The 27,311-nt window shown below is 40.0% G+C and overlaps 3 protein-coding genes across 5 annotated transcripts in view; 2 read left to right on the forward strand and 1 right to left on the reverse strand.

The window, feature by feature from the left end:
• Positions 1 to 1,420: 1,420 nt before the first annotated feature.
• LRRC39 (leucine rich repeat containing 39) lies at positions 1,421 to 14,493 on the forward strand. 3 transcript variants are annotated; one of them, XM_030573169.1, is made up of 9 exons: positions 1,421 to 1,510; positions 4,399 to 4,609; positions 5,562 to 5,667; positions 6,992 to 7,148; positions 7,420 to 7,556; positions 9,539 to 9,684; positions 10,660 to 10,812; positions 12,375 to 12,514; positions 14,438 to 14,493. In XM_030573169.1, the coding sequence occupies exons 1-9, from the start codon at positions 1,471 to 1,473 to the stop codon at positions 14,491 to 14,493; spliced, it is 1,146 nt and encodes a 381-aa protein (XP_030429029.1). In that variant the 5' UTR covers positions 1,421 to 1,470. The 3 variants fall into 3 exon arrangements, with proteins under 3 accessions (XP_030429029.1, XP_030429026.1, XP_030429027.1); XM_030573166.1 differs by lacking the exon at positions 14,438 to 14,493 and having other exon boundaries at positions 1,429 to 1,510; positions 4,354 to 4,609; positions 12,375 to 12,968; XM_030573167.1 differs by lacking the exon at positions 14,438 to 14,493 and having other exon boundaries at positions 1,438 to 1,510; positions 4,452 to 4,609; positions 12,375 to 12,968.
• Positions 14,190 to 26,967, reverse strand: TRMT13 (tRNA methyltransferase 13 homolog). Its single transcript, XM_030573165.1, is given in 13 exon segments — positions 14,190 to 14,996; positions 15,304 to 15,730; positions 17,784 to 17,858; positions 19,814 to 19,886; positions 20,238 to 20,405; positions 21,872 to 21,978; positions 22,889 to 22,958; positions 23,046 to 23,108; positions 25,756 to 25,822; positions 25,905 to 25,935; positions 25,938 to 25,950; positions 26,796 to 26,812; positions 26,815 to 26,967. Coding segments are annotated over 13 exon segments (1,431 nt in total). The 5' UTR covers positions 26,939 to 26,967; the 3' UTR covers positions 14,190 to 14,800.
• SASS6 (SAS-6 centriolar assembly protein) overlaps positions 26,942 to 27,311 on the forward strand; it is a 32,030-nt gene continuing 31,660 nt past the window's right edge. Inside the window, 1 exon segment of the mRNA XM_030573922.1 lies at positions 26,942 to 27,056. Coding sequence (XP_030429782.1) covers positions 26,989 to 27,056 — 68 coding nt within the window. The 5' untranslated portion in view covers positions 26,942 to 26,988.

The raw sequence follows: 27,311 nt of genomic DNA on the forward strand, positions 1-27,311 counted from the left end.
GGGGTTAGACTTCAGATCCCAGGGATGCCTGTAGTTGGGACTGCTTTCAGGGAGCTCAAGGAGGTGGTCCCGTGAGCCAGCGCAGGGGCACAGAATCTCGGGATAGAGTTCTCCAGAAGCCGTGGCTGAGATGTGCTCAGATCTTGGAGGATCCATGGGGTTGTGGCCTGCTTTTTTGGGGTAGAGAGGCCCCACTTACCTAAAAGTTTACCTTTAATATTTATCAGATGGAATTGTCATGCAGAGAGAAGCCCAGTCAAGTACTGCTTGGGTGGGAGTGTAGAAGGGAGGGACAGCAGCATCTCCTATGCAAATTCCCCTTTCTCCTGATCCTGTGGAAACCTCTGTGCAAGTGCTCTTAAGCTGAGTTGAGATTTCTGACTGAAAAGAGAGTGGAGAGGGAGAACGGTCCCCACAGCATCACGTCGCTTTATTTCCACTGGGATTGTGAAGCCTAATACAGCGATGATCTTGTCATACTGGTTGTACACTGGTTTTAATGACATCCCTATTTCCAGAGAGTGAGACCCTGTGGTCCTAGAGAATAGCAAAACTCTCCTGAGAGAACTATACTGCATTGGGAAAAGCAGATGGTCGCCAGAGAGCTGTGTGACCTGTGATTCACACTGATTTCAGCAAAGCCATCATTGTAGAGGACCAAACTCTGCCTGTTCTAATGCAAGCTCCCATGATGGATCATACCTGCAAGGTAAAACTTAGTTTCCTGTGCAGGTTTTTCCTGCATGGAGGACAATATGGCCCTTTATAAAAATTATTTACATCAAGATTCTGAAAGGAAAAAAAAACAAACCACCAGCAAAAACAAAACATCTCAAATTCTTCCTTCTGCAGCCAGAAGCACTGAGTGAACTACTTCTTGGTTCATTTCTAATGCTGTTCAGCTGGTACCCTGGACTTTATTGTGAAGAGAAAGAACTGCATAGCAGTGTGTCTGGGAATTTCACAAATGTTTAAATTTACTACAAGTGTTGCTGAGCAGAACAATACAAAGCAACCCTTTTCTCTTCCAAAGACAGTGCATTTTAGGGTTTAATTTTGCTTTATAATACTTTTCACAGTAGGCAAATATTTAATATTTTTATGAAACTGTTATTTGCAGCAAAACATTGCCAGTGTAAAGCAAACAATTGTCATTCTAAACTCTAATCTAGTTTGTGTTATTTGGCATAGCAAATATATTAACTGATTCTTTTTTATCACAAGTATTGATTTGTGTTTATTCCATAAACAGTTTACACAGGTTATTGTGTTCCAAAAAATGGCAAGACATTCAGTGGTAAATGCTTTGTGGCTTTGCAAAGTAGTCCCATGTGATATCCCAGCAACGTCATGGATTAAAATTAGAACTGGGCTGGCATTACATTTCACTTAATTGGAGTCTGTATCAGAGACAGACATTAGTAACACAGACAAGGTTCATAACCTCGCCCTGCTCTTGCACAGACATCAATGAGTTGTGGAAAATCAGTGAATACATCAAATGATTTAGGTAAGTTCTAAAATGCTTCCATATGTCTAGAAGTGAATGTGGGGAGGAAATCAAGGGCAGGAGCTCTGGTTACAAGATAGAACATTTGCAGTTATATTACAGCTAAAATTGGGAATGCACTTCTGAAAGGCTGGCAGTTCATGATTGCTATTGTATTATCGTGTCTACGAGAGAGAAGTATAGGGGTGGGGTCAAAAAGTTCTACTTTCAACTTTTCATAGTTTTCTCATTACATAATTACATATGTTTAAAACAAAAGCCTATACTTGGGGCCTTGTGTTCCATGATTTCTGTAGCTGTGCAATTTACTGAAGAATTCACCGTTTGCCACAAAACGGTGGTCCAAAACCTAAGTTTTAATTTTAAAATAGATGGCCAAAAAACCTTCAAATTTTTAGTATTACAAGTAGCATTAGAAACCCCAGTCAGGGGTTGAGGGTCCCATTATGTTAGGTATCATAGACACATAGCAAATACAGTTCCTGACATGACACAAGCTTATAATACAGGAATTTGAACTGAATGTCAACTGCTGGAATGTTGTTTTCCCAGTCTCCAAACAACCTAAAATAATAGCTATGAGAAGCAGGAATTGACTGAGCTGTCTCAATGACCGTTAACTCTGAAGCCTACTAATAACACTTTAAATTCAGTTATGAATCATTTAACAGAAAATGTGTTTAGTCATGTTGGGTGCAAAGGCAGATATTGGGATGAGGAGCAGTGCATAGCTGGTTACTGGTAAGGGCAACAGGGATGGCAAATTAATCCCTGAATATACATCAAGACGTTTGTGTTCATACCCACATTAGGCTGGGCGGGAGAAGAAGAAGATGCATCCATTCTCCACTGCAAAAAAGCCTTAACCACTTTTTGGGAGCTCCAAACCTAAACTACCTCTCATACCTTCCTGGGCATCAACAGCCTCAGCTGTCAAAATCTCCATCTTCCCCCTCAATAGCTTCTATTCTTACAGCACAGTTAAGAATTAGCAGTGCAAAAATAGTTGGGCCAAATTCTTTTTTTACATCGGTGTAGCTCCAGAGGAACGCCATTCTCCAGTCTATACTGTCTTTTCAATGAGGAGCCATTTTCAGTGTTCATTTCTTTATACTTTTTCCACCTTTTTGTATTCTTCTAGATTTCTTTGATGTAAGTCCCCATATACAATCTGGCTATTGGATACACCACTGCAATAAGAGAAAGGGAAAATATAGTAGGAATACTTATCAGCTTGGATGCAGAAATATCTAGCAAATAGCCATCAAATACCAAATAGCCATCGTAGTACAGCAGCTGGTTTGGCTCTGCCACATTTAAAAAGCCAGCTAAAAGAAAAGCATGCTGGGAAAGATGCCTTCAAACAAGTGACTCTACACTGGCCATTGGAAGAAAGATGCTTACAGGGAAAAGGTTGATATTACACTTTCATTGTTGGAGAGCAAGCTGGCTGGCTGGCTGAAAAAACATTCTCAGGCTTTTCAGATTGACGCTGGGTTTTTGAGACAGTATTCCTTCTCTCTCTTCCACCAAGTAGTAGGCATTTATAATACAAAATCTGATGCAATGTTTAATATGGTCTTAGCATTGCTACATAGCCCTGCAAATCTATATGCCAACCCTGAACCCCAATCTAACCCTGCCCCAAACTTTGGGAGAGTTCAGCGCCAGATCTGAACTTCACAGTTCTAGCCTATTGCTAGAATACAAAAACCCAATACAAGAGTGGCTGAGAGGAAGCCTTCCAGACAGGAGCACAGGAATGACCAAGTGTCCTGGCTGCTGGGCACTAGTACCAGAATTTTCAGGAAGCCTTCAAACAGGCTATTATTATTAGTCAGCCTATAAGGCAGCTTTCTTTCTAACCACAGGCAATTAGTGACTGACTGATCCCCTGATGCATAAAGGTTAATCCTTATACTTTTTAATCTTGTTTTATTCACTCTGGATGTTCTCACACTCTGTATTAGACTCTGACCTTTTTTGAATCCTACCAAGCTCTTGCACTCAAAGATAGCTCATGGCAGTGAATTCCACAGGCTAATTCTGTGCTGAGTAGAATGTATGATCTTCTAGCTGTTTTTACCTTTGTTACCTTTTAACTTAATTGAATATTGGAATTGGAAAAGGATCAGAAAATGTCAATAAAAATTATTAGGGGTAAGGAATGGCTTCTGTATGAGGAGAGATTAATAACACTGGGACTTTTCAGCTTGGAAAAGAGATGACTAAGGGGGGATATGATAGAAGTCTATAAAATCATGACTGGTGTGGAGAAAGTAAATAAGGAAGTGTTATTTACACCTTCTCATAACACAAGAACTAGGGATCACCAAATTACATTAATAGGCAGCAGGTTTAAAACAAACAAAAGGAAGTATTTTTCCACACAATGCACAGTCAACCTGTGGAACTCTTTGCCAGAGGCTGTTGTGAAGGCCAAGACTATTAACAGGGTTCAAAAAAGAACTAGATAAGTTCACGGAAGATCGCTCCATCAATGGCTATTAGTCAGGATGGGCAGGGACGGTGTCCCTAGCCTCTGTTTGCCAGAACCTGGGAATGGGCGGCAGGGGATGGAGCATTCAATGATTACCTATTCTGTACATTCCCTCTGGGGTACCTGGCCCTGGCCACTGTCGGAAGACAGGATACTGGGATAGATGGACCTTTGGTCTGACTCAGTATGGCTGGTCTTAGGTCTTATCTCCTTATTGTTGTATTATGTGATGAGATAATTAGGAACACATGATTAACTATTCTATATATGTGACAGGAGTCAGTTGATGTGAGTTCCATCACAGCTCTGCTCACTGATTGATTGTGTTTAATTAATCAAACAGGCATATCATTTTTTTTACATTGATGTCTTCTTCTGGCATGTCCAGCTCTCGTATGGGATTATAATGATGATGGCAATCAGTGTGCTATTCAAAAACAGATACCTATGGTTGAACCAGAATGTGTAAGAACAATGACTGAAACTGCACCATGCATTGGATCATTCTCTGCTGTTAAGACACTTTGGGAAGTGAGAATTCAGAAAATAAATGAAGAACTACGGAAGGAAAAGGAATTCAGACAGAGGGCTGTAGGCAGGTATGTCCCTAATAAGTTAGGAAGAAATGTGAAGCTAAACACAGGCGATATGGTTGGTCATTTCTGGAACACGCAAGATCCAATCCTGCAATCTTTGCTCTGGTAAAATTCCCACTGAAAGAAATCTGACTGTAGACTCAGCTCTACCAGAGAATTATGTTCAACTGTAAATAGAAATTAGTGCATCTGCTGATTCTGCTGGCATATATATCAAACTACAACAGCTTCCACTGTCTTCATAGCACTGCAATAGCGTAAAAGAAATTCTTCATGTTTTTATAGCACAAGTTGTTGACAAGTGCCCTCCATTTAGAAACAGTCTCCACTTAATATTATTTTGATCTCTTATAGTTACTGATTAGTCTATGATGACTTGCATTAACTTTATTTGAATTCAAGCTGACTTCATACATATGGATGTAAAGAAGTCAATTATCTTTTGTCTGTGACCAGATTGCTGTCTCTGGATTGATAATCTATGTTATAGTATCTAGAGGTTGTGGAAGTGAAAAGATTAAGGAAGTTTAATGCTTCTCCAACCTATAAAAAAGCTACAAGCTCCCCTTAAAGTGAATCGTCTTTGGGACAGTCCCCTTATATTATTTTTCCCCCTGTTGTTCTTGGTGAAACATTATAAAACTTGATGGAAGTAGTTAGTTTATCTCTATAAAATAGCTTCATACAGATTTTAAAATATGATCTCACAGAATTGCAAAACATTTGTATGTTACTCAAAACATTAGAATGCCTGTTAATTCTCTAAGCTAATGAACTGCTACATTTCCAGCTCTCCCAAAGTGTATCTAGTATCCCATTAAGATAAATACTTGTCTGACCTCCATGAAGGCTTCTCGCCAAAAAGTTGCCTCTTTGCTACGTCAGGCAATCAAAATAGGATACTAAATGTTGCTCAGCATAGCTGCACAACTAAGAAGAGGTCTTTGTCTTGTAGACTGACGCTTGTCCGGGAGGAAAGAGTCAGTTTAGCCAAGCTTAAAGAAAAAGTTATCACTGAAGATGGAAGAGTTATATTAAGGATAGAACAAGAAGAATGGAAGGTACTGTTAACAGGAAATTGTTTGGGTTGCATGGTTAGTGAATTACAGAGTTAAGCTATTTTACATCTTTAGCCCAGCTACTTGTATTACTTTTCATCTATTAAGTGCCCACATTATGCTCAGCACTATACACAGATGATTAGGGCTGGAAAGTTAAATTACTGCTGTGAATGTAAATAAAACCTGATTTTATTGAAATTAAACTTGCTCATTCTAACAGTAGAATATTGAATGCTAAGTTATTTCACCACTAACCCACAGCCCAGAAAGTCTTCCCACATGAACAGGAAAACTTAATCATATTTTATGTCTTATGCATTTAATTCAAGAAGTATTAATTTTGCTAACTACACAGACATATATTGTAATGTGAAAGTCACATGTTATAAACAAAATGAAAAGATTTCTTGGGGTTATTTTTCTTCTCTTTCTAAGGGTGAAATTCATTCAATGGCACAGAGGCTCTCAGAACAATGGGACCACTGTGGTTCCAGTGCATGGAAGGTGGGCAGCAGCAGAGTATGTGGCAGGGTGGACCCTGACAGTCCCTGTAGGTTGCAGAACTGGCTTTATGCTAGTTCTAGTGTCCACCATGAAGGAAAAGTTGAAGACAAGATGCCTGAGCCAATTTTAGTTTTAAGTCATTGGGAATCTTTCCATTGGCATTGATGGGAGTTGGATCAGGTACAGGCTGTTGAAGGTGTGACTTCAGCTTACACTGTAACAGCCATGGTGCCTACTTCAGTCCAGGGAGGTGATGTGTCTTACACAGGAGTTTGGAGAAGATTTAATTCCTGACAAACTGCAGTCCCTCCATCCCATACAAACCCTGTGTAACCACTCAGCGCTATTCTATAATTATTTTATAGTAAGCAATTGTTTAGAAATGTTGTACAATTTTGGAAGTTATAGGTGGTCCTTTTTTAATATAAAACATGTAAATACATTCTACAGTGCAGTTACCTAACATTGTCGTTTTGTTTTGAACAGATGTTATGAAATCCACATGACAGACACTAAACATCACTTAAGTTCAAACACTTTTGTTTGTTTTGGTTCTGGGATCTTGCATTGCTGAGTCCTGGCAGTGCAGGTGCCTAAATTCTGGGCACAAACAGAAGGGCTGGTTATTCTTGAGGTGCAATGAGAATTAATTTCTGCATGTTGTGTAGCTAGTGATCAGAAAAACAAAACTGTTTCCTTCCTCTCTAATGTAAATTTAAATGTCCATGTTCCCAAAATCTTCCTACACTAACAATTAGTCCATTTTCATTCCATAAACTAAGTGGAATTTCCTTCTGATTTTATTTTTTATTATTTTTAGATGTTACCTTCTTGCTTACTGAAACTGAACCACCTCCAGGAATGGCAGCTTCACAGAATTAGTTTGGTGAAAATTCCTGAATTCATTGGAAGGTTTCAAAATCTCATTGTGCTGGACCTATCCCGAAATGCCATTGAAAAGCTACCTAAAGAGATTGGTAAATGGTATTTAAACACAACAACAAAAACAAGCTATTCTGTGTCACTCAGCTGGATGGCTGCTTCTGGATTAAGCAGCCGTCACACCAAATCCCATAATTTCCATTAACTGCATCTTTCTTTCAATAAGCAGACTAAGAGCGCTCACGCTAAACTAATGAGCCACCCCAATAAAGTAAGGTTTAACCCCAGCACTTCACAGCTGAAAGGTTTAGTTTATTCCTCAGACCCAATATTCAGGTGGATTCTCTTTGATCATTGCCTTTGCAGGCCAGCTGCCTAACCTCCAAGAGCTGCTCCTCAGTTATAATAAAATTAAATCTGTTCCGAAAGAGCTAAGTAACTGCATCAGCCTCGGAAGACTGGAACTGGCTGTGAACAGGGATATCTGTGACCTTCCACCTCAGGTTTGAGAAAAACAAATCCTTTTATCCATAGCTATATATTAAATGTTTTCACTAGCTAGAAAAATTATTCTCAGGAAAAAAATTTAACTTCTGTTTTCTTCTAGACTCTAAAATGACATAGTACATTTCCACTGGAAGGTCTTGCATGAATTGCCTGATAGATGGGTTGTTTTCACTTTATTTTTAAGACATTGATTTTACAAATATTTAAGAATATGCGTAATCTTTGTTTATATGACTATTTTCATGGGAGCCAGTGGGACTAACCACATGAGTAACAAAGTATTTGCAGGAACTGAGCCTAATTTTGCCCAGGCTTATAGGGGAGTATATAAATAATGGGCCAGCTGCTTAGTTGGTGTAAACTGGCATCAAGCCATTGATTTTAATTAAACTATGCTGTTTTACACCAGCTGAGGATCTGGCCCACTGGCTCAACTATGACCTTAGAGAAGTCACCTTTAAAGGTGAGAACATAGTTCAGGGTGGCCAAACTGAGGCTTGTGAATCATATATGGCTCTTTTACAGTTAAAATGTGGCTCGCAGACCCCCCTGTCCTCCCCCATTCTCTGCCTACCAGACAGGAGGGGGTAAGCTTGGGGCTTCTGCCCTGCAGCAGGGTGGTGGGGCTATGGGCTTCTGCCTTGTGGGGCATGCCTGCCAGCTCTTGGGGCTTCCGCAGAAGCAGGGCTGAAGCCCTGAGCCCCAGCAGGCGCATCGCCTCTCTCGAACTTCTGAAGATTGTCATATGTGGCTTGGAGGGTGAGTAAGTTTAGCCACCCTGGCATAGTTCATTCCCTCCCCATTCAGCTAGTGGTCTCTCTACAAAGACTGCTGCTTCTGGTAGTGATTTGTGTGATGCAGACAACTGCATGTGCACAAGGAAGTGAATTCACTCCTTTGACAGAGGACACAGAACAGCTGAGTGTAATAACTTTTGCTCTCTACTTACCTGGGCTGAATCGTAACTGACGACGTACATGTGAAAAGGATGCATATCTCCATATCAGTCCCTTGGCTACAAAGTAACCAAATACTTCTGCTATTTATTTAGTTGTATTTGCTACAAAAATTACAGCCCTGACAGATATTAAAGTAACCTCAATCCCCACTGACTTTACAGGAGACTGAGGATAACAGCGCTGCAACTTTCTCACTCAAGGGTGTGAAAAAACACCCCCTTGAGCGCAGCAAGTTTCAGTGCTGTAAAGTGCCAGTGTAAACAGTGCCCCAGTGCTGGGAGCTGCGCCCCTCAGTGAGGTGGGTTTTTTAGAGCTCTCTCCCAGCGCTCTGCCGCAACCACAGAAGGCATGTTAAAGCACTGCCGTGGCAGCACTTTAGCATTGCCAGGGTAGACTAGCCCTTAGGGTGCTCAGTGCCTTGCAGCATTAAGTTCAAACATTGTCTGTAAAACCCAACAAACTGGGCAGCTTTAAAATAAATAAATAAATAAATATATAATATTAACTGAATAGAAGTTACCAAATGTATCTGGCTGTTGTTCGACTAGCAAAGTTAGCAATATTTTATAATAGGCTGATCAGATGTCCCGATTTTATAGGGACAGTCCCAATATTTGGGGTTTTGTCTTACATAGGTTCCTATTACCCCCCTTCCCCCTCACTCCCTGTCCCAATTTTTCACGCTTGCTCTCCAGTTACCCTCTTTTATGAAGTCAAGTGAATGTTTCCTGACATAAATAAATTTTAAGATTCTAGACCAGATTCTTACTTATACTGAAGTCTCTTTACATCACTGGAGCAATAGTGTAAATGAGATTCTGGCCTCCTGTCTTATCTCATACAACCCAGAATCACTTGTCTGGCATGGGTTCCAGAACATGTTGTAGTATTTTCTGAATTTTTCTGTCTTTGTGGCCAAGATGGTTAAATAGCAGCTGTGATGAAACATCGCTTACTGTACAGTCTGTACAAATGTGCATTAAGAAATCATATTAATGAGTCTTCCCTTTTCTATTTAGCTCAGTGACCTAAAGAAGCTTTACCATGTAGATCTGAGTATGAATCAATTTACTACCATCCCTTCAGCTCTCCTGAACATGCCAAGTCTAGAATGGTTAGACATAGGGAGCAACAAACTTCAGCAACTCCCTGATACGATTGACAGGTAAAAAAAACATTCTTAGTTTTAATTCCATTGCATTGAAAATTTAGTTATGCAACTCTGTTCTAAAATTAATAAGTACCAAAGTTGACTTTATAACAAAATAAAGCAAGCTACTTAACATTTTGCTGCTTATTCTAAACTGGCATCATCTATTTATACTGTTACAATAACTGGAATATCTCAAAGCAGAATATTTTGTTACGAGAGTGCTTTTTTTGTTTTTTGTTCAGAAGGAAAATTCCTTGCAACTGAATTGATACTTAATAAGACATTAAATTTCTGTTGTCAAGTTAAATCTTCTTGCTGTAGAAACTTATAATTTTGGCTACTATCTTCAACCTGTGTTTCCTAACATTAATATCCTTTTTTATGCAGTCAATGCATCTCTGTTAAAATACAATTTACAAGGTTGATTTTTCTTGAATATATATCTACATATATTCTACATAATCGTTCTAGGTTTGCCATATTTGTGTCTTAGAAGAAAAGGCTTTCAAATGTATCACATTGTATTATCACAATTTCCACCAACCAGTGGTGTGGAGCTGGGAGCCGGGGAGGGCAGCACATCCCCTCTGCTATGCTATACCACTGAACATGTGCATGAGCCAAGGATGCAGATGCCAATGTCTGCATCCCCTTAAAACTTAAGTCATCCCACTAGTTAGCCTAGCTCTGTGTTAAACTGTACAAAGTACATGTTTGGCATAGGAACCGTTATAGTGATATAAATAATGTTCAGATTAAATAATTGGAATTACGATTCTGTAGATTTTATGAATCAAATGACAGTTCCCTTACCTTTCTGTCATTAACTTGTCCACAGAATTACACATGCTCCCAGACTGTTCAGTGTTACTGCATTCTTTATATCAGATACATGACTGTTGAAGTGAATCAACAACTTTAAATTAATGGTTAATCATCAAGTATTCCTTAATGCTGGATTAATTGTAGAAACCTCTACTTCTACAGAATGGAGAACCTCCATACTTTATGGCTCCAACGGAATGAAATAACCCATTTACCGGAAACCATCAGTAATATGAAAAATCTGAACACTCTTGTCCTCAGCAACAACAAACTCCGGGATATTCCTGCTTGCATGCAACAAATGACAAATCTCAGGTAAAATATCAACAATACAGCAGGTACCTGAAGGTTGCCTTTAAAAATTCTCCTATGGTGCAGACTGCTGCATAACTAACAGATAGGGAGCCAGATCCTCAGCTGGCATCAACTGGTATAGCTCCATTGAGATTAGTGGAACTACAGATTTATGCCAGGTGAGAATCTGGACCATAAAGTTTTGTGACAGTATTGAGTTCCTTCATTTCACCAAATGGATTTATTGCAGATGTAAACACAGTATTTAGAGTCCCAAAGGTTAAGGGAATCTTTACGTTCTTCTTGATCTGTGAGGGTTGTGGATGCTGGCCTTCAGTGGAACAGTTGGGCATCACTATTTCAGCCTCTCTCATAAAACAAGAACAAGGGACAAAAATTGAAAAGCAACAATTAAAAACTGATAAAAGGAGAACGTTTTGTGAAACGTATATTTCACCTGGGGAATTCACTGCCACGAGGTATCAGAGGTCAAAAACCTAAAACCCTTCAAAAAAGGATTAGATATTAAGATATGAAAAATGAGTATCTATTTATATTTGGGGATAAAAATGTGAGCTATAAATCTTAATGCTTCAAGATATAAGCTAACCAGGAACTGACAGGAAAACTTCTTTCGAATCCTTATGGGCAGATTGGTATGGTGTTTTTGGTTTTTTTTTTATTATTCACTATGGCACGGTTCTTGTTGCTTTCTCTTAAATACTTGGTATTCACCATTCCCCGAGATAGGATACCAGACTAAGGCTATGTCTCCACTTGAAGCTGAGGGTGTAATTCCCAGCTTGCATACACGTACCTCTGCAAGCACTGCTTGAGCTACTATGGTAAAAATCGCAGTGCAGCCAGGTAGCACAAGCGGGGGCTTGGGATAGCCAGTCGAGCTCATGCCCACGTGGTTTGATGTAATATGGCAATTCCTATGTTTTCAAGTTATTTGGGGATGCTACTATATCTAGAAATGCATAAACTCTGCAGCAGGTTTTTATTATCAAAAATAAAAATTCTCATGTGCAATAGATCTAATTTAAATATTTTGTTCTGGTTTCAGAGTAAACATCTGCTTCTGTAGCCTGATGTCAAAATATTATGAAAATGTGTAACATTATCTTACTGAGCAGTACAAACATGTACTTAAATAAACATAGGGATAGTAAGAACACCTGAATTTGTTCACTGGAGATCCTAGATTTGCTTGAATTGGCCTTGGTACTGACCACAGGTACTAAGGCCTATGTTTTCAAGTGTGTGCACAACATATTAAACATGATAGGGATTCCTTGTTAAACTGTACAAACTACAAGTTTGGCATAGAAACCATTTTAAGAAATGATGTAAATAATGTTCAGATGAAGACTATTTTTAAATCAGTTAAGATAAACCACATACCACACTACCATTAAGTAGAAAAACTACTTGAAAGATAATGTCCTGAGAAATTGCCCTTAATTACATTTTCTTTTGCTGAAGCACTGTTCAGTGCAGCCTAATTTAGTTTTCAAACAGTTGTTCTCGGTCGGGGAGGAAAGGACCTCCAAGAGTCTTGTTTTCTGATGAATTACCAGATTTGTCAACTTCAGAGACAACCCACTGGAGCTGCAGGTAACACTCCCCCCATGCGAGAATACGGAAGAGGAGGAGGAACGGGAATTGTTTGGTATTCAGTTCATGCATATGTATATTCAAGAGTCACTCAGCAGAGCAGGTATGAGATTTGTATTGTCTGTAACTACAGTATGAATAAAAAATATTAGCAAACATTAAAATGCAGTCAAGCAGAATTAGAGTGTCTCTACACTGGTGTGAATTCCAGCTTGAGGTGACATACGTGAGTTAACATGCTAAGAACAGAAATGTAGTTACCTCTGAATATGATCCTGGTACATATTTAACTCTAACAAGCCTCTCCTGCCATGTGTTCCACGGTGGTGACACTTCTATTTTTACCTCACTAGCTCAATCAGAGCTAGCACAGATATGTCTCCTTGAGCTGGAAGTTACACTGAAGGAGTAGCAGGAGAAGCTGATGCTTTTATCATGGAATTTCTGGAGTTCCCAGCATTTCCTGCCAGCACGTGCAAAAGCACCAACATGTGATGGGGAAATATGGAGGTGATTCTAGAAAGATCTAGTCACCTAAGTGAAATAAATTACTGTATATACTCAATCATGAACCGGTTCGTTTATAAGCTGACCCATCCCAAGTTGGAGAAGTAAAAATGGAAAATGTTTATAACCCATTCATAAGCCGACCCTGTAATTCAGGGGTCAGCAAACTTTGGCTTCTGGGCCACGAGGATAAGCCGCTGGTGGGCCGAGATGGTTTGTTTATGTCGAGCATCCACAGGCATGGAGGTAAACCTAAGTAAATAAAGTGTCCTGGCCCGCCAGCTGCTTACCTGATGGGCCAGGACAGCAACTGGTGGGGAAATTTATTTTGCGGGGAGAAGCTGGGAGCCAAAGGAGTAACCCCTGTGACCACCCCCATGATCCCATCCTTAGCCCAGAACCCCCACACTCTCCCCATCCCATCCCTTCCCACCTTATCTGGGGAGGGCCTAGGGAGGATGTTTTTGGCCTGGCCAGAGATGCTCTGACAGACCGGGTGGCATGGCCCCAGCCTGCTCCGGTGGGCTGGGCCGGGCAGCACGGCTGCAGCCTGCCAGCCCCCGAGCTGCAGCTGCTTCAGAGGCTAGGGGGACAGCAGAGTGGTCAGAAGCGGAGAGACTCTGGCCCTGCCTCTTCCCTTCTGGCTGTGCTGCCTCTACTTGCTCCCTTTGTTGGGGGGAAGGCTGTGTCCCACTTCTCCCTCTCTATACCTGTTCATAAGCCCACCCCCTTCCCTGGTGCTTCCATTAACTAAAAAAAAATTCGTCTCATGAACAAGTACACCTCTACCTCGATATAACGTGGTCCTTGGGAGCCAAAAAATCTTACTGTGTTATAGGAAACCGTGTTATATTGAACTTGCTTTGAGCCACTGGAGAGTGTGGCTCGGCCCCCCCCCCCCGCTCTAGAGCACTGCTTTACCACGTTATATCCAAATTTGTGTTATATCAAGTGGTATATTGAGGTAGCAGTGTATATATGGCTATTTCACCCTGCTTCCTTATGGAAAAGTAGCCATATGACAAAGCACATCAACTAGCCCTATCTGCTGAGATAAGGACTGGACAATGAATTACCCACAGAGGTTGTAAATGAAGGTCAGGATTGAGTTATATTAGCAGAGCATCATGAGCCCAGTGCCCTTTTCTATATCTATTATGCAAACAGCGAATTTCACTGACGGAAGGTATCAATATTTCATCTCATTAAGTTCACCCACATATTATGAAAGCTTAAAATAAATAACTAAAATAATGAGGTTAACTCAGAGATCATGTCAATTTCAGCTTTTATTCCAAGCCATAGCAAAGCTTTATACATGGGAATGTAATTACTAAAACAATGGGGTGGCATTTGATTTCCAACTAAATGTTTTTCTTTAGCCAATTCCACAAATAGTCAGAACTCATAAAATAAAATTCTAGGCATAGAAAACAAGATAAAAACCCTCATGAATTTCAAAATGGAGACAGGTTATTAAACATATCCATTTCTTACATTTTAACCTATTGATTTTCAGAAAACCTGGACAACTGTATACCTGTTGCTTCTGACACCATTAATGATAATGAATAAAAAAATTAAACAACCTGCCAAACTGAACTTTTGTGCTTGGAGGAAAATATAAATTCTACTTCTTCTTAACAGAGAAAACAGCAATATTGCAATGTGCTGAGAAAAAATGCCTTATGACTTTCACACTGCTAGGAGTCAGCTGGCATCTTTTTGTGATTTCAAAAGAAATTTAAGTTCAATGCTTTTGTAGGTACCAAAAGACTACAAAATGTTTTCTACAAGTACTAAATCTGTGAATAAGGTTTTAAAAAAAGCCAGAGAAGTTTTGTCGAGTTCTGTGTCCTGCCCATTCCAAATCTGTCTCCCATTATGCAGTTGGCTGAGGTACTGAAGATTGACTTGGTACAGCTGTCAAGAGTACATTCTCCAAGGAAACAGAAGAATCTGTATAGTATTGTAATGCAGCATTGTACCCTTTCTGTTGTAAATATTTGATTCGTCCCTGGTCAATCAAGAATTTACAAAGACGACCTATCTGTTTTCGTTCTTCAACAGTAAGTTGCCTAGCTCCAAAAAGAAAAAAACATGAATTAGTCAACACAAATGGTTCAAGATCAGAAAAACTGTAAAAACTAACTGATGCACTTCAATGCAGATAAAGTGTGACTGTTTTGGAATATGATTTTGAAGACTATTATATCACTTAAATTTGCATTTTTTTCATTTAAGTACTTCAGATGGATATGTTTCTGTAAAATGAGCCATTCTGACATTCAAAAATGCTTAATCATTCAGCTATAAATGACTGTCTAATCCATTATTTCTACCTTCCTGGAGACGTCTACATGCTACAAAAAAAAAATCACCTACCCTTGCAGACTATCAGAACTGCACTCAATTCTGTTGTGTACTTGGTCATGTTCTTCTGTATCATTGCTTTGGTCTTTGCTCTTTGCATCAATGGTAGAGGCTTCAGTGATGGTTTCTCGCATGCCACAAGTGGCCCAGCTAGTCATTCTCTGAAAATAATTAAATTCCACTGGCCCAAGTCCCACTGTTCTAAAGAACTCTCGGCCTACATAATGCTTCCACTGACATCTGTGGTGGCAACAGAGCGCAATAACAATTCCAGCCACAGGCTTCCAGTTTTCTGAAACATTCTTTCCACTCCTTTCATCAGCAGAATTGTTAAAAGCTATGTCTGTTTTATCATTCTTGAAACGTTTAGGTGAAGGTTCTTCATTTCTTTCATCATATTGGGTAGAGTAACTTTCAACCAAACATCTCAGAGCAAGATCTGTGAACAAACAAACAACTATGTTTTAAAAAACTCTCGAACACTGTGCTGCATTTATACTCAAAGAGAGGAAAGGAACTTCCCTCAAAAATAAGAGGATAAAAGCACTTTACAAAGTAATCCCAAAAGCAATAAGCTGACAAACTTTGCTTAAATACTGTCAGCTACTTTAAGATGAAATGAAATTATTCAAGTTCAGTTTACCAAATATTAATGTATTTACAAAATCACAATAAGACCACTTTGACACACTGTACCTCAAATAGCACCCTGGAGCCCTCATATTCACCACTGTGACACAATTATGACAAATTTTGTACAATCATGCCTTGTGAAGCATCATCTTAAAAGTCCTGATCTGTTGAACACTGACTTCTTGTTTGGATTGTATGTACTATCATTTTACATGAAGTATTGCTATATGTGCTACTGAAATATGTTGTGACGTTGGGAGATGCCCACAGCTGGCTTTTCAGTATGGACAAAGGAGCAACAATCATTGGCCAGACAGGCGTTAACAGCTCATCAAGAACAATCCAATATCCCAGAGGCTTCTCAGAGAAGGCATATATGCAATGCAGACTGCCTGACCATCAGCAAGGATCTTTCTAGCAGCTGGAGGAAGGTACAAAAAGAGAGACAGTGACATCATCACTTGGCCTCTTTCCCGCCTCAACTCCAAATCTCAACATCTGGAAGACAAAGATTTTGAACTAGGGAGATTGATCCCAGGCTGGAAGGGAGTCCAGTCTGTGCATTGAGGAACTGTAAGTTGCCTGAAACATCTATTAGGGTGAGAAACTACTTGATTCAAATCTCACTTAGTTTGTCAAAGTAAGAATTTAGACTGTGTTTGTATTTGTATTTCTTAGGTAACCAACCTTTGCTCTCTATGCCTGCTATTTAGTCACTTGAAATGTATCTTTCTGTAGTTAATAAATCTGTTTTATATTTTATCTAAGACTGTGTTTTTGGGGAATCTCAGCTCATCTTAACAAGAGCCGTTGCACATCCGCTACCCTTTTGTTGGAGTGGCGAACGTATTAATTAGCTTTCATTGTCCAAGGGAATCTTGAGCAATGTAAGATCGGATATTTCTGGGGTGCAAAGCTGGGGCCATTGACTGGTGCCTCTCTTTCTGTATGATTCATGAATGGATCAGGGAGCATAATATAGCTGGGTGTGGGACTCCAGATGCTGATGGTTGAGAGATCACAGTGCCTGGAGGGATGTTACTGCTTGTCACTGACATAGCTTTGTGAGAGACAACCCAGGCTAGAAAGTTAAGGCGAGACAGTGGCCCCGTGGTTCCAGGTTGTACCTCAGGGATCCTGTCACATCCATCTGACTTGCTAGTGATCAATACTCTTGAGAATACTTGTTCCACAGGTCACTGGGAAAACTTCAGCTCCTTGGCCTTTTTATTAGAAGAGGACGTTTATGGAGAAGTTTGATGGAGCATTAAAGCACACAATCCATTTACTTAAGAACTGTAAATAGCATTACAAAGACATCATGGTTAACAGTGTCCCAATAGAATGTATATAATACATACTGTGTGTATGTCATACCTGAAACACCTTTCCCCACATACCTGGGATGTAAAGCTGAAAAAAAATTAATTGGTTGAAAATGTCTTGGACAAGTTGAAAATGGTCTTACTATATTACAGTATTCAAGTTGTCCAGGACATTTTTAATCAAGTTAAGTTTTTCCAACATTGTTGTCCAAGCCTAAGACAGTGGGAAGAAAAGTACTATGAAAAACATGCTTTTGTCAGTTTAAGAACACAATTACATAAAACATTCATTCTTCATTTTGCTGTATACAAGTATTAATGTTTATTTCCATCTGGCTTAGCCCCTTTGCTGCTTCCCATCTATGAAATCAATGGATATTTAGAACACAACTGGTACAGTAGGCAGCAGTCAAAGAATTTGACAGAAAAAAATAGTACAAAAGAACTGTTAGAAGCATTGTATTATTCAAGAGGATTAAATCAGCATTCCACTTTGTATCTGCATTTACACCAATACATTTATATAGTTCATACCTGTTGCAGCACCACATAAATGCTTTCCAATTCCTACCACAGGAAGCTTTTCTTTCTCAAGAATAGGTACTTTATCTGAAAGAACAGAACCTGGATTACTGGAGCTGGACATCACCTTGCTGGATAATATCATTCCAGCACACACAACTGAAACAATAGGTCAGAAAACTCAAGTAAAATTCCTCCCTCAATTATTAAAAAAAAAAATTCAATTGTCTGCATCTCCAAAGGGTAGCTAGTGTTATGTCACTCTAAAAGATAAACTGGAAACATGATACAGTATAATTTTCATGAACTGAAAAGAATAGCTATTCAGTATGTTTAAATGGCATATTTTTCTTCCTTATTTTTAAACAACTTCAAAATTGTACGAAGGGAATAAGTTTAACTTAAAAAGGAACTTTTTAAAAACATTCATTGTTAGCAGCTTGGAAATAAAACAATTTTACTTTCTGACATGTTCCCTTCTAGTCTACAAATATCATGTTATGGTCGTAGTGCAGCAAAAGTCAATACTTCTTTTTGTACCCCAATACAAAAGCAGAAAAGTACAAAACTCTGAAAATAGTTCTTGCTTACGGTGGAGAGTTCAAGCTATTTGTGGTATGTCTCCTCAATAAATAAATGAATCATTCCAATCAATCAAGACTTTATTTAGATGCAAGATAATTTTCTGATAGACAGCAATTCAAAATCTGTCAAATACTTAAAAAAACCCAATACTTCAGAAGAAACCATTCAAACATTGCAGGCCAACTTGATCCATATATTGAATAGTAGTAATACTTTATATCTATAGAGCCTTCTAGCTATAGATCGCAAAGCAGTTTACCAAAATCAGTTGATTTAGACTCACCATATGCCTCAAAAATGGGCAGAAATTAAAACCATAACTGTTCCCATTAAAAACTTTGGGAGCAGGACTGGACACTAAGCGACTTGCCTAAAATCACGACAGCCTGTGGCAGGAGTTGGTAATAAATTTCAGGTTTTTGTATTCTTAGTCCTGTGCTTTAATAAATTCATCTGTCCTACCCATGGTGGATTAATATTCTCATGTAACTTTCTAATGTTAATTTACAGTAAACCAAGTGAATGTACAGTTTAATAAGAGAAGACAAATACAAGATTAATATAAATTACCTTTTTAACATGCTACAATGTACCATGTTCCTTCAGTTTGCACACCACATTAGCAAACAATCTTGCTCATTATTTATAAAATGTTATTCTCTGTATTCTTTTGTCCTTCTACATATGCCATTCATAATTTAAGTTTCAACCATCTGTATGGCCCAAACATACATGATCTAGTCATGAAAGATATAGGTATAAGGAATTAAGTGACTTTGTGGCACCAAAACAAGTACAATATATACTTCTACTGTGGTACACCAGATGGGAACAGAGTCACCTGTAGCCCAAAGAATGGATCCAGTTAAGTTATAACAACTTAAGGAAAGGCATGGAGATAAATATATATTTTGCATTTAATACAGGATCTGAATCATGCTGGCAATGCATTGGATTACATTGGTTAAGTAATGTGGTAATCACTTTTATCCATTTAACTAATGCAAGTTCTGTTCATCACCATAAACCACTCATTAAATTTAACGCAACTTCTTTTGAATGTCGTATTCCAGAATCCCCCGTGTTCATCGTTAATAAGGACATCTGAGACTTGCCTCATTCAGTAATGATACTTGTATCAAAATACAGCACAGCTAAAATACACAAGTGAAAGCATCTAACCTTGAAACTGTTTGGTGATTCTGACCCAAAATAAAGTCTTATAAATTCAAGATAATTTGTACACGTTGTTAGAAATTATATAATATCCATCTAGTAACTGAAAAACAAAAGTACAACATAAAAATGACCAGAACACTGAGAACAGTCTTCTAAACATTATATTAATTAACCTATACTAAGTGTAAAATTTTCCGGCACTCTGGTACTACACAATCAAGTTTTTAAGCAACCATCTTAGTATTGCTGATAGTTATACAAGCCAAGTAGCAACTTACTTAAACATAAGTGCTGGATATCAACTTGAAGCCTTTCAAATACGTAGTCTCTTTTTCTGTGTTTACCATCTACCTGTGTGAATAGGATATCACATTATTAAAAAGTGTTGGGCACCTAACTAATAAATAATTACGAGAATGTGCTAAGGTTATTCATTTTTTAAAAACAAAAACAAGCCTCTTTCAAATGAACACTAACATTTTCAGTATCAGCCAGCAGGCATCTTGTACCCCAATTGTGTTACTGGCATGCCTTAAAACTACAATAAGGATCAATTAAATTTTTCAAGCCCTTATCTGACAAATATATATATTTTCATCTCTCTTTTAAAAGGTAACCAGACTTTCTGAGAAAAAGGCACATTTACCAAGAACAACAATTCCAAAAATGAGATTTGGCCAATTCCACAATAGACTGTCTTACCTTGAATCGTGTAGTTGCCCTTTCAACAAGCAGAAAGTGAACATTTTCAGCGTCTTGTAAAGCAATATCAACCCAGTGAGACAGCTTTCCTCGTCCAGCTCCAAACTCAATAAAACATCTTCCTGGCCCAAGCAAATGTAACTTTTCCATATTACCTAAAATGGAAGCCTACAGACTTCAAAAGATTATTTATGAACCAAGCCAAATATACATTCTGTCTGATGATTTCTGCGGGAAAAATGCTAACTTAACTCACAATCAGCAGTCTCTCCCACAGCTCGTACTGATTAAATAACCATGCTGCAGAATGTCAACACATCTTTCATGAATGCAGGGGCAGAGATGTTGTGATTCAAGAGCGCAGACAATCCATGGCATCATCTTTTCCTTTTTTTAACACTCACAGAATCTTATCCACTGTGTTTTGGGGGTAGAGTTAGGAACCAGGCATACATTGGTGTATTGTTCTCAGCTAATACTTGGAAAAGTCACATGGATGTTCCAGTGGACTTTTGTGAGGCATCACTTCCGGCAGAGCCCTCTCTGTAGCTACTGCAATTGTACACATAGAGTTGTGCTGAAAGGCACCAGCATGGCAGTGCTTAGGGCATTTGCCTAGCACTTGGGAGATCTAGGTTCTAGACTCTGCTCTGCCAGTAGGCAAGTCACTTAGCTTCTCTGCACCTCAGTTCTCCAACTGCAAAGGGGAGATAATAGTACTTCCCTACCTTACAGGAGTGTTATGGGGAAAAATTCATTAAAAAGACTGTGAAGCACATTGAGATCAGGTGGTGGAAGCACTATATAAAAGAGATAGAAATTAATAATATTCTCATGGACCCTTTTGTCCTTATCATTCTCTGGCTTCCCTTTCCCAAGAATTCAAAGGATTTGCTGTGTTGGAAGTTTATAATCGCCCACTCACTCTGTATCCCATAAAAATTCCTCTCTCTCAAGAGCACAATTTCTTGAAAATATCATAAGGCAAATCTCAGTTTTTTATAACCTCTCTCATTTTCCATGAGAGGGGATAATCTAGGCTCATGAATGAGGAGAAGACAAGCTTGTTAGGTATTTCAGGATCAAAATAAACTTATGTTACTAACACTTTAATTTCAAAGCAGTTATGGACAATATAGGGGGTCGATATAGTCCATGTAACTGGGATTTTTGGATAAAGGGAACTGAATCCACACTGTGTCCTCCATGTAGCCCTAAGTTAGTTAATAGCACTTCTGTTTATCTGAATGCTGGTTTATCTGAAACTTTCTAATGCTCCGCCCCCCACCCCTCGCTCCTCCTCAGTCCATTTGAATAAACAGGAGTGTATTATCAATAGACTAATACTTAAACTGGTAGCATGTGTACAATCTGGAACTGTTACAAGTTTCGTTTCTTTTCTCATGAGTCTGACAAAGTGAGTATTCACCCACGAAAGCTTATGCTCCAATAGTTCTGTTAGTCTATAAGGTGCCCCACAGGACACACTGTTGCTTTTTACAGATCCAGAGTAACACGGCTACCCCTCTGATACTTGAAGTTTCTTTTACGTGAAATAACTGTAGTATGGATTACCTGGAATCCATAAGGAGAAAACTACAGTAAAGACCACATTAGTAAGGAAATGGCCATACCTGTTGTTTCAAGTGCTTGAAAGCAGACTCTCCATTCTTTGGGTCATTTAAGGCTTCTTGTAAGGCCTGATGGGACAGCATTTGATCCTTAAGTATTGGATTTATACCTGCATCAAATGCAGAAGTACTCTTCATAGATTCCATTAAAAAGGCCACCTAACATCAGTCTGGCTCCCACTTGCATATTGAAGTGACTGCATACAGTATTTAGTATGCAAACTATTTGACTCTGAAGACTCTTTACAGAATTAGCACACTGACTATTGGAAACAAGTAAAAGTGACACTATCAAATAGTTTAAGCCCACAAATTGACACCTAAAAATTGTGATAATCTTATAGGTAATGTTCTTCAAACTCCAAACATGTATTTTTGTTTTTAATTCAACACATGAAAATTTCCCTATCTTCTGCCATCAACAAAATAATCTACAACGGGGTTCTCAGCCTTTTTCGTTCTGAGGTGCCCCCAACATGTTATAAAAACTCAATGGCCCAGCTGTGCTGCAACAACCTTTTTCTGCATATAAAAGCCAGAGCCTGCGTTAGGGGGTAGCAAGAAAGGCTATTGCCCAAGACCCCACACCTCAGGTGGCCCTCAAAACCTAAGTTGCTCAGGCTTCAACTTCAGTCCCAGGTAATTGCTCTCTAATGGGTCAGAAGCAAGAGTTTTCTAATAAATGCTTTTCCCAGAGCTGTAATGTCATCACCTAATCATGGTGCACAAAGAAGAATGTAAAACAAAAGTCATTAATTTCATCAAACAAAATTAACTTTTATTCAAAAGAACAGAAGACTGAGATGAGGAAAAAATACTAACTAACAGTGTCATGTAGGCAGTTCTTTAACTATTACAAGATTTCAATTTCAGATCAAGACAAGTGACAAAAATAAGTACTCCTATTAATCTCTTTTCTTTTTTTAATCCTGGAAGATATTTAACACTAAAATAGCCATGAAGTATTTGATCAATTCTGGAGAAAGCAATTTAAAATATTTCAAAATTAAGCAGACTCACCATTACTTGCTTTTTTCAGCTTTTTAATCAAGTCCTCTAACTCTTCTTTAGACAGAGAAGAAATTGGTAACTGCTGGGAAAAAAAATACAAAAACCAAAAAGGTTCTCCTTGTATTTTATCTATTTGTCCCTTAAAATAACAGAGAAATGGACTCACCTGTTCGTCAAGTATTTCTGTTGCATCTTTTAATCCTGCATTAATATCTTTAACAAAGTAGGCCTTAATAAAAAATAAAAATAAAAACAGCATGAAAACCAAGGAGATTCTAATAAAGACAGAACAGCATGTAAAGCTATCATAACCTTAGTCCCAGATTTGGACCTTAGCGTCCAAAATATGGGGGTTAGCATGAAAACCTCCAAGCTTAGCTACCAGCTTGGACCTGGTACTTGCTGCCACCACCCAAAAAATTAGAGTGTTTTGGGGCACTCTGGTCCCCCTGAAAAACCTTCCCTGGGGACCCCAAGACCCAAATCCCTTGAGTCTCACAACAAAGGGAAATAATCCTTTTTCCCTTCCCCCCTCCAGGTGCTCCTGGAGAGATACACAGACACCAGCTCTGTGAAACTACACAGAGTGACTCCCCCTCTCTGTTCCCAATCCTGGAAACAAAAAGAACTTTCCTATTCCCCCAGAGGGAATGCAAAATCAGGCTAGCCAATTCAACACACACCGATCTCCCCTGATTTCTTCCTCCCACCAATTCCCTGGTGAGTACAGACTCAATTTCCCTGAAGTAAAGAAAAACTCCAACAGGTCTTAAAGAAAGCTTTATAAAAAAAGAAAGAAAAATACATACAAATGTTCTCTCTGTATTAAGGTGACACAATACAGGGCAATTGCTTAAAAGAATATTGAATAAACAGCCTTATTCAAAAAGAATACAAATCAAAGCACTCCAGCACTTATATTCATGCAAATACCAAAGAAAAGAAACCATATAACTTACTATCTGATCTCTTTGTCCTTACACTTAGAAACAGAAGATTAGAAAACAGAACTACTTCTCCAAAGCTCAGAGAAAGCAGGCAGCCAGAAAAACAAAGACCCCAGACACAAAATTCCCTCCACCCAAAGTTGAAAAAATCCGGTTTCCTGATTGGTCCTATGGTCAGGTGCTTCAGGTGAAAGAGACATTAACCCTTAGCTATCGGTTTATGACAAAAGCAAAAGAATGCTTCACAGTGAATTGATAGTAGTTCACTAGCAAAAGTCAAATAATTACAAATGAAGAAAGTAGTTCTGAGAAAAGATTCTCTTTCTCACTGTTTTAGCACCCAATTCTGCAAAAACTCTCCAATAGGTATAGTGCTTACTAGGGTGATTAGTCTGATAGATTTCAATGGGACTAAGCACCATAGCAAGCATTACAGTATTAATGCTTTTGCAAGGCTGAGTCCTGTCTTGTACTAGCACTTTGCACCTTATTTGATTGTCGATTCTTATAATACAGAGGAATTTCTCTTTCAAGCAGTTATTAAGCTTCCTGATTATTGACATTTCATATATATAGGCATATTTTAAGCTTTCTATATAGTCAAACAGATGCATCAGAAAGAAGGACACTGCAGTACACTGGCATTTGGATCACTGAATATATATATGAATCCAGTTCTCAAAAATGGGCAAAAGCCACTTACATCATGTAGCTATACAAGGAAATCAAGCAAGGCTTTAACATATGGTAGACTCTTGTGTGAAAAAAACCCCAAGCTGCCTTCTTAGCACATACCAGAAAGGAAGATATTTAATTTCATGACAGGGTATGGGGGGGAATGCCTCAGTTAACATTATTATTCAGGGATAATAAATATAAGAGTAGAGCTGACTTAATATTTTTGGTTGTTGTATGTGCATCAAGTTCAGCTAATATAAACTGAAAGGGGACACATCAACCTCAATACTCAACAGAATATACAAGATCCATTCACAGCAGAAGTCATAAATCATTAATTTTAGGGGCCAGGTGGGGCAATGCTCCCCAGGAACATTTTTTGGGAAAGCTAGTTCAATGTGAGTGCCTGGACAGCACTTCCATTCCTGGCGGAAAAAAATATCCTAAAGTAAAAGCAGCAAAGAGTCTCGTGGCACCTTATATACTAACAGACGTTTTGGAGCTGAGCTTTTGTGGGTGAATACTCACTTCGTTGGATGTATTCACCCATAAAAGCTCATGCTCCAAACGTCTGTTAGTCTGGATCTGTAAAAGCAGCAAAGAGTCTTGTGGCACCTTATAGACTAACACGGCTACCCCTCTGATACTATCCTAAAGTAAGATCCCAAATTTACATATAGCACTGAAAGCACACATACAGCATCAGGCATCAATTCATTTAATCCAGCACTTAGAGAGCTTCAGTTTCTCCCCAATATTAGGCTCTCTATAAGGACTATTACTCTCCGATTCAAGTCAGTGATAAATTCTCTATACCACTGGTCCCATGTCTCCTTGAGCTTTGGAGTCTCCCAGCTCTCTTACCCACACAGTGCATAAGCTAGTGATGCCAAGAGCTGAGCTTTTGGAGGATTCCCCTGAGCACTGCCATACAGGAACAGACTCCTCATGCACCAGGTCTTAACACCATTTGGCCCTGTTGTCCCTCTATCTGTACAGAGTGTCAGCGATGTTGCAACCATACAGCCAGAGTGACATCCAGGCTGCTCCAGTGGCAGCCATACTGATCTAGTATGGGAAGATTGCCTAAAAGTTGCCAGGGCATTTCCCCCTGGCTCCGCAGCCTATGGAACTTTGAGCAAATGCAAAAACCATGGGTGTTCGACCCTCCTCCACTCCAATTTGTGCCACTGCTTAGTTTATACTGCTCTAATATACAGTTATATGGCATTTAATTTACATCACACTTACAGGCTTTGGCTTCTCTCTTGAATTACACTTTTTTAAATGCTTTTGTAATTGATCTTCATATACTGTGCTAAAATCAGAGAAAGAGAAATAAGCAATGACAGTCACAATTTTAACAATGAACATGTGAATGTATTTAAACACACACTTACTGTTTTGGGTCAAGAGGGCATGGAATTCTTTCCTGTCATTTTCTTCCTAATGGGAAAGAAAATGTTTATTTTGTTAGCACAAATTATGGTGCGGTCAATATCCTAATTTTAGAAAATTTCTGTCTAGAAATGTGTCTCTGGGTCACAAAAATAAAAATCCAGCCTCGATTTATTGGAATCTGATCAAATGGAGAAATACAATGTTTTCAGTTGGATAAACCATGCAATTCACTGGGTGGTGGATGGAGGAATATTGTGCAGTACATCACCAAGCCCAGAGAAGCAAGGTCTTCCTGGTCCCTTGTGACAGGCAGTCATTATTCTACCTACACCTTCTGGGTTCTAGCTCGCTGTCAGGCTCTGCAGAGGCCAGCAGTGATTTCTTAGTAAGGTTTCCAAGAAGGGGACGTCACCTGAGGATCCTGAAGCGAAGAGTAACTAACAGCATAGCAGATTTAGCAAGAAATTCAAAGCACAGAAAAGTAGGCAGAGGAGATGGGGGACAGCAGCCCTCTCCTCCCCCGGCTGGGAAGCTACTGGGGAGCAGGGTGAGAGGCTGACACCCCACCAGCGATCACTGCACGCAGGCTCTGACTCCATCTGCCCGGGGCCCGGCGGAGCAGCGGGGGGTTGCGCTGGCTTTGCCGGCGCCAGGCCTAGCAGGGCACAGGGCGGTCAGCCCCAGAGATCGGGCTGGGCACGGGCCCCACCACCCCGCGGGGAAGCCTGGCGAGTATGGCCCGTCTTTGGGGCTCGCTCTGGGGATCCGTGCCAGCCCCTCCCCCAAGCGACTATAAAAGAGCCCGCAGGAGAGGGACTCCCCCACCCCTTCCTAAAGCCCAAAGGTGAGGGGCCCAACCAGCCACCCCTCCGTGACCGGGGCCCCGGTACCTCCTGGTGTCCGTGCTCCCGCAGAAGCGTCTCCCCTGAGCCGGGATCATCCTGCAGAACCGCTTCTTCCGCTCCACGAAGTAACCGCACCGTCCGGGCACAGGAGCCCGGAGCCCCCCGGCCGCAGCCGGCTCGGCCGCCATCTTGGTGCCCCGCCCCCCGCGGGAGCCGAGCGCCAAACTCAAAGCGCAAGATGGCGGCGGAGAGTCTGTTCGGCCGGTTGGTGCCGGTGCAGGTGAAGTGCCAGGGCTGCGAGGACAGGTGAGAGCCGGCCCGGGGAGGCGCGGCCACAGCGAGGCCTTCTGCACTGGGCTGGGGCTCGGCCCTGCGGGACCCCGGAGCAGGGCCCTGAGGCCGCCACCTCCCCCTGCAGCCAGCCGCCCTGAGCTGGGGTGAGAGGCCAGCGGGGCTGAGCGTCCGGTCCATCCCGTCTCTATAGCAAGGGCCGCCTCTGGCCTTGCCGCTGCTCGAGCTCCCCTAGGGACTTGTCAGGGGGTGGGCCCACAGCAGCTGAGG

The sequence above is a fragment of the Gopherus evgoodei genome, chromosome 8, assembly GCF_007399415.2.
Source record: "Gopherus evgoodei ecotype Sinaloan lineage chromosome 8, rGopEvg1_v1.p, whole genome shotgun sequence".
Lineage (NCBI taxonomy): Eukaryota > Metazoa > Chordata > Testudines > Testudinidae > Gopherus > Gopherus evgoodei.

Coding starts and splice junctions, on each gene's coding strand:
- LRRC39 (XM_030573169.1), top strand. CDS start 1,471: ATGAGTTGTGGAAAATCAGTGAATACATCAAATGATTTAG. Junction 1,511..4,398: donor GAATACATCAAATGATTTAG/GTAAGTTCTAAA, acceptor TGGCATGTCCAG/CTCTCGTATGGGATTATAAT. Junction 5,668..6,991: donor TAGAACAAGAAGAATGGAAG/GTACTGTTAACA, acceptor TATTATTTTTAG/ATGTTACCTTCTTGCTTACT.